Genomic DNA, 12,958 nt, shown 5'->3' on the forward strand with positions numbered 1-12,958 from the left:
ATGCCATCATGGCCAGAGGGCAGAGCAGCGACCAACATCCGCCCACCGCCCATTGGTCTCAGAGCCATTATCCGCGTCCACCTCGTCCACCTCCGCGTATCTTCTATATGGCCATGCACATCTAAGACGCTCCGCTCCCTCTGTCTCTTACTGTATCCCCAGCCCAGCTCCGTCGGCCGCCTTGCCTGCCTCTGGCCGCGACTCTATTTCTTCTGGACATGACTTCCTGTCCTGCCGCCCACATCCTCTTGTTGCTGCTGTGCTCGATGCAAACCCTCGACGACACTTGTCCCGCCCGCCGCATTCTTGTCGAACTCCAGCTGCGCATCAACGGCTTCAACGTGTATGGCTAGTGCTCCCGACCTGGCCAGCTCGTCCCACCTCCCCAGCCGCATGCGCATCGCCGAAATCCTGCAGCCCGCCATGGCCTCGACGAGAACCCACACCGACGTCAACAAGAGCCTGGCCGTCGTCCACGTCGAGTCCCTGGTCGAGCCTGGCAGGCCGTCGTTGCTGGTCGTCCACGGCCCGGGCGAGCAGGACATGCTGCAGCTCATCGCAAGCGTCCTGGGTCAGGGCCATGTCTTTGCGCGGTCAATGGCAGACGTGGCCGCCACCAAGCCCGCGACTGTCGTGGGCCTCTCGAACGACGTCGATGCCGCGGCGTTGGCGCATCGCCGCGACACCAGGATCCTCTTGAACGTCCACTGCGTGGACGAGTCGGCGCCGGATGAACGCCTGTCCGAGGTCTGCGACTACGAGTACCTCTACACCCGCTCCCCGTATCTCCGGCGTGACCTGACGCGCTTCTTGGCCTTTGTCCTCGGTCAGATTGCGCCGCACGAGGACCTGTTGAAGAAGAACCGGACGACGCTCATTTCGACGACGTTCCCCGACGTCCACGCCGCGCTCCCTAATCTTGACATTCTCTCAGTTGGCGCCGATGCTGTCGAGTTGCGTGTGGACCTACTCAAGGAGCCGCTCGACGACGGCAGCCATGCTCCGGTGCCGAGTCTCCGGTACGTGGGCAAGCAGCTCATGACGTTGCGCCAGCGCACCGAGCTGCCCATCATCTACACGACGAGATGCACGCGCGAGAATGGCAGGTTCCCCATGGACGACCCGGCCCTCTTTTACAAGTACCTGTACCGGGCCAAGCAGTGGGGGGTCGAGTACCTGGACGTCGAGTTGTGGTTGCCGGAAGAGGTTCGCCGGCAGCTGGCGCAGAGGAAGGGAAACAGTAAGATAATATCGGCCTTTCACGACTTTTCCGGCCAGTTCAAGTGGACGTCGCCGCAGGCCAAGGAGCTGTTCAAGAAGGGCGCCGTGTATGGTGACGTGGTGAAGATGATTGCGCTGGTCCACCAAATGCAGGACAATTATGAACTCGAGTACTTTCGCTCGCTCATCACAGCCGAGCACCCCCATGGCCCGCCATTCTCCGGGCTAAACATGAGCCCTGCAGGCCAGCTGTCTCGCATGCTCAACAAGGTCTTTACGCCCATCACGCACCCGCTGCTGCCAATGATTGCAGCCCCCGGCCAGCTAAGCGCCGCTGAAATCAACACGGCGTTGCACAGCATGGGCCACATGCCCAAGCAGGACATTTACGGCATCGGCAGTTACAAGTTGGCGACACAGGCCTTGTTTTTTGAAAAGTGTTTCAACGAGCTCAGCCTGCCGCACAACTTTCTGTTTGTAGACAAGGCAGCGCCGCCGTCGGCCAGGGGCTCGTCGTCTCTGTCGGATCAGGTCGAGGCCATTGTTCGACGCGAAGGCTTTGGCGGCGCCTTCATCAACCCGCCCCTGCCGCCACCCACCCCCTTCCTGCCCGCCCTCTCCGACGCCGCCAAAGCCATCCGCCTCGTCGATACCATCGTCGTGCGCAACACCAACGGGCCCGACAGCGCGGCGACGCTGGTCGGCGAAAACGCCACCTGGAAGGGCATCCGCGCGACGCTGACGCGCGACTTTGTGCCGTCGGCGTACGGCGGGCGGGCGGCGCTGGTGCTGGCCAACTCGGAGACGGACGCGGCGCCCGTCGTGTTTGCGCTCAAGAGCCTCGACATTGGGCCCATTTACTCGATCGGCTTCCACTCGCGCGGGCCGGGCCCGCTGGCCGCCGCCGTCGAGCCGTTTCGCTCCGTCGAGGACGTCAAGAAGCTCGCGCAGCCGGGCCCGTTTGTCATTGTGTCGGCGCTGCCGGGCGAGAAGAGCGCCCTCGTTGGCCCGCTGCTCAAGCACTATAGCAGCTGCAAGCTCCAATCCCAATCCCAATCCCCCTCGCCCTCCCCGTCACAATCCCAAGATCAGTGCCAGGGCCGCAGCGGTGTGAATGTGGCGCCGCCGGCGGGCAAGGTGTTTTTGGATCTGGCCAACGGGCCGCGCAAGGTCGACGTCATGGCGCTGGCGCAAGAGGCCGGCTGGACCGCATACGGCGTGGCGGACGTGAGTGCGTGGACGACGGTCGAGACGCTGCGGTTGCTGGTGGGCCAGAACGTGCCCTGCGATTTCGTCCGCTTGGCGTCGGGGCGGAGTTTGTTTTGATGTCTTGTTTTGCCTCCTGATGATGGTGGTGGTGTTGGTGGTTGTTGTCCTTTTTGGGTACGCCTCCCGTAATTTCTCCCTTTCTCTCTCTCTCTATCTTGACCCGACTACTGCATGTGGATTGCTTGCCTTTTTCGTATGAGGCGAGGCCAGACTAGATTATGATTGCGATTGCCATGCCGTCTTTTTCGTATCCTCTCTTTCGTATCCTCTTCTTCCCCTTTCCCTATTTCCCCGTCTCTTTACTGCGTACATCTTGTTTGTGAACAGAAGAACAGGGCACGATGCTTTTGAATCCTGCGAACCAGCCAGCCAGTCCAGCCCCCTGCCCTACCTACCCTACCCAACCCAACATGCAGGTACCGATCTACCCACCCTGCTGGGCCGCGTCTCGTCAATCTCTCACGATGATGCTGCGCCGTCTGCCCCAGCCGAGCTGTGTGGGTCTTTGTCGGTGTGGCCGATGGGTGTGGTTTGCGGGCGTTTGCGGCTGCTGCTGCCTATCTTTCTGTCTCTCTACCTGATTTGCTGGATGGCTGGATGGCTGGCTGTGGGTTGTCGGTTCCACACACTTACCTACGTACACAGCACAGCACAATGATACCCACGACACTCGCCGCATCCAACGCCCCAACACCTACCTATCTACCTACCTCTGCCCGACACGCAAGGAGACGTGCAGTGCAAGCTGCCTTCGTTATCTCTGCAGTGCTTCTGCGCAGGCGCGCTTTTACCGTCCTAGCTGCCTTTGTGTCTTTTCAGCACTCTGCCACAAGAGTGCGGCGCAGCAGGGAGCGGAGGTGGAGATAGAGCACGCACGCGAGCAAGCAAGCAAGATCGAGGAGAGAAAGACGAGGCTACGTCTTCGCAAAAGTATGCCGGGTGCTTCTCGTCTCGTCATGGCTTCTCTCGTCTACATTTTTACGTGTGTATGTATACGTCCACAAATGGAAAAACACGCGGCGAGAGAGTGAGAGGGGGAGAGTGGTGATGGTGCTTGACTGAGGTGGACGATGAGAGTGTGACTTCATTGGATGGCTGGCTGGATGGATGGATGGCTGAGCGCGAAGAGAGACCGACATTTTAGAAGAACTGAGAATTGGAGGAATGGATTACGCTGCTCTACTGCCTAGGCACCTCCTTCAGTCATCCTGTGTCGTCCGCGGAGCAAACATGATCCCCCGCGCCGTAAACGCCCGCAGTCACCCCGTCAACATCCGCCGCAGAAGACAGGATCCAAATCTGTGGCATAGCACAGGCCAGCACCGCACCAGCTCTGTCAACGCTCTTCAAATTTCCCCTCGACCCTCCAGAGAAATAGAGATGCCTGGATCCCCCGCTCTTGAGAGGCGCCGTGAAATGTGGTGCCCGCCCCAGTAATGGCTGGCTCCGCTCACGCTGTTGGCACTGTTTTGTTTGCTGTAGCTATTCACTCACCTACCTGACCTCACTGCGCCTTTGCATCACTGCGTCCTCGCCTCACTGCGTCCTCACCTCACTGTGTTCTCACCTCACTGAGTTCAGCTCAAACGATTCGTGCGGAAAAGACCGACAACAAGCGATCAGACATGGAAGCTTTAGAACATCACATCATCTACATGAGAAGGAGAGCGGGAGTCTGCCCGCCCCTTCGATTCATTCCATGCCATGCACATGCACATGTACGCGTTGCATGCATGCAGGCAGGCTGCATATACACATACAGTACACACATCCATCGCGAGCGAGCAAGCAAGCAAGCAAGCGTGGCGTGGGTTCGGCTTGCTGGCTTGCTTCGCGTCGTCTGCTCTTCTGCACGCATGCTGCTGGACACAAGGCTGGCTGGGGCGCGGCGGGAGAGGCCGGGCCGCAGATTGCCTTGGCTCATCGCGCTGCTGTTCCTGCCGACGGGTGTTCGAGGTTGATGAAGGGCTCGCTTTGTGGTTGGTTAGGTGTGGTCTTGGGCGGGTGCTCGAGAGACTTCTGGCGCCTGCGCATGATTGCGCTGGGCGTCGAGATGGCTCTTTTTGGCCCCATGTCGTAAGTAGTCCCTCACTTCATTTGAGGATATGGAAAGATCAGGGAGAAACGATGTGGTGTCTTGATCTAGTCAATCCAATCTAGGGCGGGCCAGAACCAGCAGTGGGCTTCGATCTGGCATTTCTTTTGCGCCCTTTGCGTTTGACGCCGAACAGGTGTGTAGGACACGGTTAGAGCGGGCTTGCCGGTTGTGTTCTCCGACGGGTGGTGATATGGAGATTGGATCGCATCCAACTCGTCGGGTTGCAACGCAGGCAAAGTAAAGTTCAAGGCGAAATGAAAGCAAGTAGCCGTAATTGCCCAGCTGCAGTCGTCGGGTCGGCTTGGCGTCGGCGTCTTGCAGAGGGCAGGCGGATATGTGCGTCATATTCTCTTCCAATGCTCCCGAGCAATATACAAGTGAGAATTCACCGGTCGGCCGGGCTCACGTCGAGAAGCGCGTAAGCAGCCGTTGGTCGCGTTCCTGCGCCTGTCCGCTCTGCCACGCGCGAGACGGGGCCCAGCCTTGCTGTCGTGGACCAAGAGTGCGTGATGGGCCCGCGGCGGTAGCACGAGCAGCCGAGTCGAGTAGCGAGGCCGTTGCCGTTGCAATTCTGAGACACGCAGGCAGAAAAAGCGACGAGTGACGACAGGGCTTGGTTTGACATGGTCGCACGCAGCCGCCGAAGAAAACACGTTCGAATGAGCCTCACACGGAACGACGCGCCGTCGATACAGAGTCTCGAATCGAGACGGTTTACCTTGTGGCAAGATGGGCCGTGATTTGCTCGACAAGGCTCGCCGCGTGTCCGAGCTGCAAGCGAGGCGGGGTGCAGCGGGTGAGCGGCCACACGGTTGACCCTGGGTACCTTTTTTTCATTTAGCAGCAACGGCGGCAGGTCAGTGGTTCGGTGGCGGCGGCAACGCGGGGGATGGTTTGGGGAGGCGCCGTTGTGGCGTGGGTGCGTGCGTAGGTGGAGTGGGCGGACGAGATGCAGCGGATGGCAGACTTGGCCATGGCCGTGGAGAATGGGCGGCTGTTGCTTGGTGTTGAGTTGACCGAGGCAGAGGGGCTTTTTCCCGAGCAGGCGCTGGTGTTGTTTCGGCGGCGAGGTGGTTGTTTCGTGGCTGACGATGTACAGTGTAGAGGGCGAGTGTCTGCAGCAGGCTGTAAAGGTGTAGGACAGTCGAGCTGGTACGGCCGGTAGATGTAGGTGTTGTTGTTGTTGCGATAGAGTTGTAGCCAAGGAGAGCAAGGAGAGGCGGCAAACGGGGCCGCGACGGAAGCGGAAGTGGAAGCTGGTGCAACGACAGCACCAACCTAACGTAACAACATCACCGTCGTCTGTCAGACTCAGATGGCCGTCATGTGGTGCATCTGGGGCCAGCAAGGCTAAACCCATGCGGGCAGCCAAGCTCCGGCGACAACATGGGGGGCATGGGCATGGGCATGGGCCTGGCTGGGTGGAGGGCTTCCTTCGGTTCGTCTGCGCGCGGGGTGGGGAAGTGCAATATCCAAAGCAATCCTGAGTCGTACCTCGTCACCTCCATAAGGCGGCTATTCTCATCGTCATGCCCATCCTCTCGACGTCTCTCTTTTGACTTCCTCTCGGCCCTTTGCTGGCTGCTCGCCCTCTCCTCTCCAATCCACCCTGACCGCCCCCAACGCGTCTGACATCGCCTGGCCATGTATGCCCCCTCCAGCACCACCCTCTCGTCACCCTCCGATTCTCACCGCGCCCTCTGAACGTCTTCCGCCATGGCCACCAGACCCCAGGTCGGCATCGATCGTCTGCCCCAGCGCCGCGTGAGCAACGAGCCCAGAGAGGCCATGAATTGCAAGAGCTGCCGCAAGAGAAAGGTACTCCAACTCTCTTTTCTTCGAGCTCGACTCATTGAACGCGTTTGGTACAGATCAAATGCAATCGCCTGAAGCCCACGTGCGAGGCTTGTCAGGTCTTTGCTTGCCCGTGCATCTACGGTGTGTACTCTTTGTTACATTCGGACCCAGACTTAGCCTGATTGCAGAATTGGTGGCTGATGACATGTTGCAGACGCCGTGCCCAAGAAGCGCGGGCCAAAGACCGACGTCCTCGAAGGTTGGACCATTCAACCAAGCCAAGACCATTTCTGACCTCGAACAGCATTGCTCAAACGCGTAGACGGCCTTGAAAAACGTCTCCACGAAGAAAACAAGGAAAAGCCAGTCGAAGTCGAAACCGACGAGACCCAATCATCAACCGAAACTTTGAATGAGCCAGAGCCTGCCAAACCTGCGAGCGCGCCTCCAGCCGCTCAGCGACCACGAGCTGCAACTTCAAATCCAAACATCTCCATTCCGCCTGCAGTCATCTCTCCTCCGCAACCAATGTGCGATCCCTCGCCGACTTTGGCTTCTCCGCTAACGTTGCGCAGCCAGCAAACTCCAGTTTATGCTCCCACCGACGTTCTGGTCGATGCCTATTTTGCAAGGCTGCACGGAAAGCCGTATTACATTTTGGACGAATTGACGACAAGACAACGACTCCAGCATCAACAATTGCCAAGCCATTTGGCACATGCGATCTATGCCGTCAGCGCTCGGTAGGTCGTCATCTCCTGGACTTTTTCCATGACTGACCCATCAATGGGCTCGAATTTCCTTATTCCAGTGAAGGCCCCAAGGAGACGAACTTCATTCCCGGGCTAGTTTGGGTGCAGAAGCCTGGAAAATGTGGCAACCCCGTGGACTGACTTTTGCAGATACGTACCACATGGCCATGTTGGAGGCTACAGTGCCGCCGTCCGCGCATCTGATGAATATGCCGCCCGATCTCGAGTGGGGCTCGATTCCGACGAGCCCTGCATTGAGAGTCTTCAGACGCTGTTATTACTCGCCCAGGCAAATTACCAAGCTGGTCGGGGGAAAAAGGCATACATGCTGCTCAGTAAGCGTCCCGACGGTTGGAAGAACGCGACTGACTTGTCTAGCAACGGCAATAAGCATGGCTTTTGCTCTTGAGCTACATCGGGAGCTTCCCATGATGATCAACATTCCACCATCTGAGCGTGAGGGCCGTCGACGACTATTCTGGGCGTGTTATCTCATGGACCGCTTTGCCGCCTGTGGATCCAAACGACCATCGCTGATATCTGACGAATCCATTTTCCTGCGGCTGCCATCGTCGATTTCCACCCCCGGCTCCATGATGATGGAAGGCGACTTTTTCCGAAATGGCTCCAACATGCCATATCTCGCTGGCCCTACCAGACAGAACCAAAGTAGCTCTGTGATGCTGATTGGTATTTCGAGGATTCTGGGCGTCACGAATCGATATCTCGCAGCCGGTGGAGTAAAGGGGGACTCGCACTTTCCATGGCACTCGCTCTCAAATCTTTCCAAAATCCGCCACGAGCTGGACATGTGGGCGGCCGAAACCCAAGACACATTCAGCTCGCTCGAAAACCTCTTTGGCCACCAAGAAAGCACTCTCTTGGTCTTGAGCAAACTAATCTATCACATAATTCACTGCCTGATTTACCGCACCTTTCTCCCAATGGACCTTGCCGAGCTCTCTATTACCGGACAACACCAATCATGGCAGATTGAGGCGACCAATCTTTGCTTTTTGCACGCAAACGCAGTGGCCGAGCTCGTCGAAATTGGCCGCACGTCATCCATAATCGACTGGCCCGCTTTTGTTGGATACTGCGTCGGCACAGCTGGAACGATTCATGTACACGGAGCACACTATCGAGGCCGAGACGGCGAAGTCTACTCGACCAGTGCCGAGCTGTTAGCTAGGGAGATGCAGCAACTGGCGGAATTGCGCTTCATTTGGGCCGGCGTGCAGCACCAGAGGGATACACTCCAGTGGATCTACGGCTGTCACTCTGAGTTGGTCAAGAGCATGGCTGGAAACACCATGAGGTTTAGTCCGACGATGGATTTGGAGGACTTTTTCGACCGCTATCCCGGTCACGCCATTGATGGAGCACACATCACCTTTCAAGACTTGTCACTGGATACGGTCCACGACAGGTAAGCACCACATTCTCTTGATTGTCTCTTACTCACACTAGCAGTATCTCCCTGTACACTCAATCCCCGCAGAGCGCTTTTGTAGGCTCTACCTCGTTGCCCTTTAAAATCCAGCCGCCTGTCCTCCCATCCCAACCACAGTCGACAAGTCCCGTCGAGCGCCGTCGTAAGCGTCGCTGCACAACTGGAGTGAATCAGTCCAGCAAAATTACAACTTCCAACACCAAATCCGAAAGCAGCACAGCCACCTCGATTCCGGTGCCATCCATCACTGACCAATCCACCAAAACGGACACACCAGACGATACGACACAACACCGGGACATGAACGTCACGACGACCCTCCCATCCTTCCACCAACAAATCATAACGCCCTTCTCGCCCAGCTTCACCTTCACCGCCTCCTTCACGCCCGACCCCGCGCCGCCATCCTCCAAACACAGCCGCAGCAACAGCGACAGCAGCAACAAAAACAACAGCACCACCACAACAGCGTCGTCCACCGACAACCACACCACCGCCACCCCCGCCCCCTCCAACTCGTCCAGCGCCTCTGCCATCGTCCCGCCCAGCGCAACCAACAACGCCGCCGCGACGCCCTCCTTCGACGCCATCTTCTCCATCCCCACCCCGCACTACGCCGAGCAGCCGTCGCCGCTGACCCAGGCCGCGACCGCGGACACCAGTGCCGGCGCCAACAAAGTCGCAAGCGCGGCCGACGCCCCGGCGTACGCGTACGCCCCGCCGTCCGCCAACAACCAGCCGCCCACGCCCAGCGCGGCGAGCGCGGCGGGCTCGACGCAGAGCGAGGAGGACCCCTTTCTGGTGTTTTTGCAGCAGTTGACGGATAATGAGGCGAGTAGGGGTGGGCCGAGCGATTTGGATTTCTTTTTGAGTTGAGGTGGGAGGGGGGCGAGAGAAGGGGATGGAGAGGGGGAGAGGGGGAGGGAGGAAGAGAAGGGGAGGGGTACTGTATGATAAGATGATGTCTGAGGGGTGGTGGAGTTGGTTGATACCTATTTGCCTGGTTGCATTTCTGCACGATGAGTTGATCAAGAGATGCTTGGATCTAGCTGACTTGCCTTGCACGGGTGGGTGAGGCGGACGTGCTGTTTTGGATCTGTCTACCTTGCTTGTCTGCCACGGGCATTTTCTTTCCGTGTGGCATGTTTTTACCCTTGTGACTAGCGTGGCGATTGAGTCCTTGAAGTACCTCGCAGTATCGCATTATCCTCATAAGTAAGTGTCTGTATCAACGCCCCCTAGCTAAGTAATGTAGCATGTAGCAAGGTAGCAAAATCGTCAGGCAACCCATCCACCCATCCACTCAGCAAGCAAACCTTTACGCATAGATCCCTTTCAACAGCCCTCACAAATCCCCCATGCCGCGAATCGTATCAGCCAGAAAGCGCTCCTGCCGGCGCTTCAACGCCTTCTCCGCCTCTAGCATCTCGTCGACACGGCCGTCGAACTCGTCTGCCGCTTCAATAACCTCTCGCTTCAGCCGCTCCACCACGGCGGCGTCGACCGCAGGAGTCTTGTCTTTGTTCGTTGCTGCCGTGCCGTTGGCGGTTTCGTATGCCATGCTCTGCAGGATACTCTTTGCCAGACTGTCAATCTCCGCCTGCACGCCGTCCCACTCTTTCTCGAGCCCGGCCAGCGTCTTCTCTTCGGCCGCGACGAGGCGGCGGAACGCTTCCATCGAGTCGCCGAGGCGCTTCTTCCCGGGGGTGGGGCTGTGCTCTGGTTCGACTTTGTAATATACTACTTCGTTGGCGAGCGGGACTTTGAGATTGACGACTTCGAGGTTGTGAGCGTAGCAGAGATGTGCGAGGGTGGGTGTGCTGTCTTCGTTATCGTTGCCGTCGTCGGCGTCAATCTCGTCGTCATCCTCGTTGGACGCGGGGCTCGCAGCGAGGAAGGGTCTGGGAGCTGCGCGTTTGACGGGTGTGCTGGGCGCCCTTGGGCCGTCCTTGGTTTCGTCGAGGCGTGTGAGCATTCCCGCGCGCGCTGAGTGGAGCAGCGTTTCGGCGTCCGAGACGACCGTCTTGCGGTAGGCATTGGAGGCCTCTGCAGCTTGTGAGAAGTGAGCGTCCGAGAGAGACAAGAGGCAACTGACCATTGAACTCGAGCGACAGCGGATTGTGCACGTCATGCTTGGGCTTCACCCGGCGCTTGCGGACGCCCTGAGGCTTGCTCGTCAGGTCATGTTTTGTAGGTGAGAAGGACGTGAGGGTCGTGGCAGTAGAGAGTTTGGAAGGCTTGGGCTGGAAATTCCGTGTTCTGGCCGTGGCAGAGACCTTGGAAGTCTTTGGCTGGAAGTTCCTTGATCGAAAGAGAGCGGCAGTAGATGTGGTGTGCTTGTATTTCTTCTTGCTTCTGATGGGACAACGAACAAATGGGGCTCCGCTGGCCTCCATGGTGTACAAGAATACCGGGCGGGGAGCGGTGTGAAGGAGGATGACGAGGGAAGGTGAGGTGAGGTGGAGAAGAGTGGAAAAGGTGTGGAAAGTACGCGATACTTATACAAGGCAGCCGCGTTTTTTGGAGACGCCCAGCTTCAACCGATTAACTGTACAGAGGTATAAAGAATTAAAAACAGTCCCAGGCAGAGTCTTCATCAACTTGAGCTACTGGGGCTTCTGGTCATTCTCTTCTACCGGCTCCTCCGCCACCAGCACACCCTTCTTCTCCAGCATCTCCGACAGAGAACCGTCTTGGTGCATCGACATCAAAATGTCGCAACCACCAACAAACTCCTTGTCTACGTACAGCTGGGGGATGGTTGGCCACTCGGAGTATTCCTTGATTCCTGCGCCATTGTCAGAACGAGCCCTATGCAACCCAATCGCCAACGCGACACGACGGTATATCTCACCTTGCCTCAGGTCGGCATCTTCCAGCACGTTGAATGCAATGAATTTGCTTGGATCCACACCCTGCATTCCGAGAATCTGGATGCTCGCTCTCGAGTAACCGCACTGCGGCATCTCCGGGGTGCCCTTCATGAACAACACAACAGGGGCTGCCGACACGGCTCGGTCTATGGCTGCGCGAGTGTCGTCGGAGAGGAAGCGGGCTTGGAGGGGAGCAAAGCGTGCATGCTGCAGTGGGTTGACAATTTGGCGCGAAGGTCGCACGGCGGCGCGAAAGACCTGCAATTAATCAGCCTCGATTGAATTCAACAACTGCTGTGCGCGAATCTTACGCTGGAAAACGCGGTCCTGGAAAACATTTTGGTCGTTGTGGGCAATGTTGTGGAGCTGGACAGGCGGCGGAGGTGGACGAAAGTTCGCCGCATCGACATGACGCTGCCATCGCGGCGCCGCTGACATATCCAAAACCGCCGACTCGCAGCTTCTCCCACCACCCACCATCCCAGCCAAAACGCCCAAGCTCTCGAAATGGACCCCTGCGAAGCTTACGACTGAGCTCCAAGCATCCCTCCCACATGTCTTTGGCAGAATCCTCGCGCAGCAAACCTCCCAGTGGCCCGCCGCTGAACGCGGCCGCTCTGCGCAATGACAACAAGACGCATCTCCTGCTCGCGGCCTCGGGCTCAGTCGCGACAATCAAGATTCCATTAGTCATCGACGCGCTGTCGAAATATCCCAATCTGTCCATCCGCCTTGTCCTGACGTCTTCCGCCGCTGCATTCCTCGCTGGCCAGTCTGCCGAACAGCCCAGTCTCGAAACCATCGCATCCATGCCCATCGTTGACGGCATCTACCTAGACGAGGACGAATGGAAAGAGCCTTGGGTGCGAGGGAACAATATTTTGCACATAGAACTGCGGCGATGGGCGGATTTGCTGGTCGTCGCGCCGCTGAGTGCGAATAGTCTGGCAAAGATGGTCAACGGCCTTTGCGACAATCTTTTGCTGTCAACCATTCGCGCATGGGATACTACCGGTACTGTCGATCCTGTGTCTGATGGGGTCGATGCCGAGGGTCAGACGGTCTTGCGACCGCGGAAGAAGACCATCATCGTCGCACCGGCCATGAATACTGCCATGTGGAATCACCCCATTACAACGAAGCAGATTGCCCTGTTGGAAGGCGAGTGGAACGTGAGAAACGACGGCTGGGTGGAGGTTCTGCGGCCAGTTGAAAAACGAATCGCATGTGGGGATACGGGAAGCGGTGGCATGAAGGAGTGGAAGGAGATTGTGGTTGTCATTGAGGAGAGGCTGGAGCTCCGGTCTGGCTGAACAACTTCCACGCGTTGAGCCTGTCCCTCCGATCTGGTTTGCGAGGGATGCAGCCAACCCGAACCTAGGAGTGCTCCAAAGGTACTTTCCATATTGAAGTTGACAACAGACGACAGGTACTAATGATGATGCAGGAATGAGACATGCAGATCATCGACCACTTCATTCGCTTCAAACCACAG

The 12,958-nt window shown here is 57.8% G+C and overlaps 5 protein-coding genes across 5 annotated transcripts; 3 read left to right on the forward strand and 2 right to left on the reverse strand.

Annotated features, from left to right (window-relative positions):
• Nucleotides 1–423: 423 nt before the first annotated feature.
• J3D65DRAFT_559039 (type I 3-dehydroquinase-domain-containing protein) lies at nucleotides 424–2,547 on the forward strand (the record flags this gene model as incomplete). The annotated part of the gene is made up of 1 exon (XM_066797392.1): nucleotides 424–2,547. One exon carries the CDS (start codon nucleotides 424–426, stop codon nucleotides 2,545–2,547), a length of 2,124 nt encoding a protein of 707 aa, XP_066651942.1.
• A 3,535-nt stretch (nucleotides 2,548–6,082) lies between these two features.
• On the forward strand, nucleotides 6,083–9,543 carry J3D65DRAFT_636318 (fungal-specific transcription factor domain-containing protein). Its single transcript, XM_066801391.1, has 8 exons — nucleotides 6,083–6,406; nucleotides 6,460–6,526; nucleotides 6,600–6,644; nucleotides 6,690–6,915; nucleotides 6,961–7,128; nucleotides 7,288–7,472; nucleotides 7,516–8,566; nucleotides 8,611–9,543. Exons 1-8 carry the CDS (start codon nucleotides 6,305–6,307, stop codon nucleotides 9,464–9,466), a joined length of 2,700 nt encoding a protein of 899 aa, XP_066651943.1. The 5' UTR covers nucleotides 6,083–6,304; the 3' UTR covers nucleotides 9,467–9,543.
• A 392-nt stretch (nucleotides 9,544–9,935) lies between these two features.
• J3D65DRAFT_606222 (uncharacterized protein) lies at nucleotides 9,936–10,986 on the reverse strand (the record flags this gene model as incomplete). The annotated part of the gene is made up of 2 exons (XM_066798429.1): nucleotides 9,936–10,636; nucleotides 10,686–10,986. The coding sequence occupies 2 exons, from the start codon at nucleotides 10,984–10,986 to the stop codon at nucleotides 9,936–9,938; spliced, it is 1,002 nt and encodes a 333-aa protein (XP_066651944.1).
• On the reverse strand, nucleotides 10,785–11,834 carry J3D65DRAFT_636326 (thioredoxin-like protein). Its single transcript, XM_066801392.1, has 3 exons — nucleotides 11,775–11,834; nucleotides 11,445–11,721; nucleotides 10,785–11,378 (listed from the first exon to the last, which is right to left on the reverse strand). The coding sequence occupies exons 1-3, from the start codon at nucleotides 11,799–11,801 to the stop codon at nucleotides 11,197–11,199; spliced, it is 486 nt and encodes a 161-aa protein (XP_066651945.1). The 5' UTR covers nucleotides 11,802–11,834; the 3' UTR covers nucleotides 10,785–11,196.
• Nucleotides 11,835–12,017: 183 nt separating this feature from the next.
• J3D65DRAFT_595056 (flavoprotein) lies at nucleotides 12,018–12,776 on the forward strand (the record flags this gene model as incomplete). Its single annotated transcript, XM_066797826.1, has 1 exon — nucleotides 12,018–12,776. One exon carries the CDS (start codon nucleotides 12,018–12,020, stop codon nucleotides 12,774–12,776), a length of 759 nt encoding a protein of 252 aa, XP_066651946.1.
• Nucleotides 12,777–12,958: the final 182 nt, after the last annotated feature.

Source organism: Phyllosticta citribraziliensis (genome assembly GCF_038025025.1).
Source record: "Phyllosticta citribraziliensis strain CPC 17464 chromosome Unknown J3D65scaffold_11, whole genome shotgun sequence".
Taxonomy (NCBI): Eukaryota; Fungi; Ascomycota; class Dothideomycetes; order Botryosphaeriales; family Phyllostictaceae; genus Phyllosticta; species Phyllosticta citribraziliensis.

Excerpts from the sequence above, each read along its gene's own strand:
- J3D65DRAFT_636318 (XM_066801391.1), top strand. The coding sequence starts at position 6,305 with ATGGCCACCAGACCCCAGGTCGGCATCGATCGTCTGCCCCAGCGCCGC. Across the intron at positions 6,407-6,459 it reads AGAGCTGCCGCAAGAGAAAG|ATCAAATGCAATCGCCTGAA; the intron begins GTACTCCAACTC and ends CGTTTGGTACAG. Across the intron at positions 6,645-6,689 it reads AAAGACCGACGTCCTCGAAG|CATTGCTCAAACGCGTAGAC; the intron begins GTTGGACCATTC and ends GACCTCGAACAG.
- J3D65DRAFT_636326 (XM_066801392.1), bottom strand. The coding sequence starts at position 11,801 with ATGTTTTCCAGGACCGCGTTTTCCAGC. Across the intron at positions 11,722-11,774 it reads CCAGGACCGCGTTTTCCAGC|GTCTTTCGCGCCGCCGTGCG; the intron begins GTAAGATTCGCG and ends GATTAATTGCAG. Across the intron at positions 11,379-11,444 it reads AGATGCCGACCTGAGGCAAG|GAATCAAGGAATACTCCGAG; the intron begins GTGAGATATACC and ends ACAATGGCGCAG.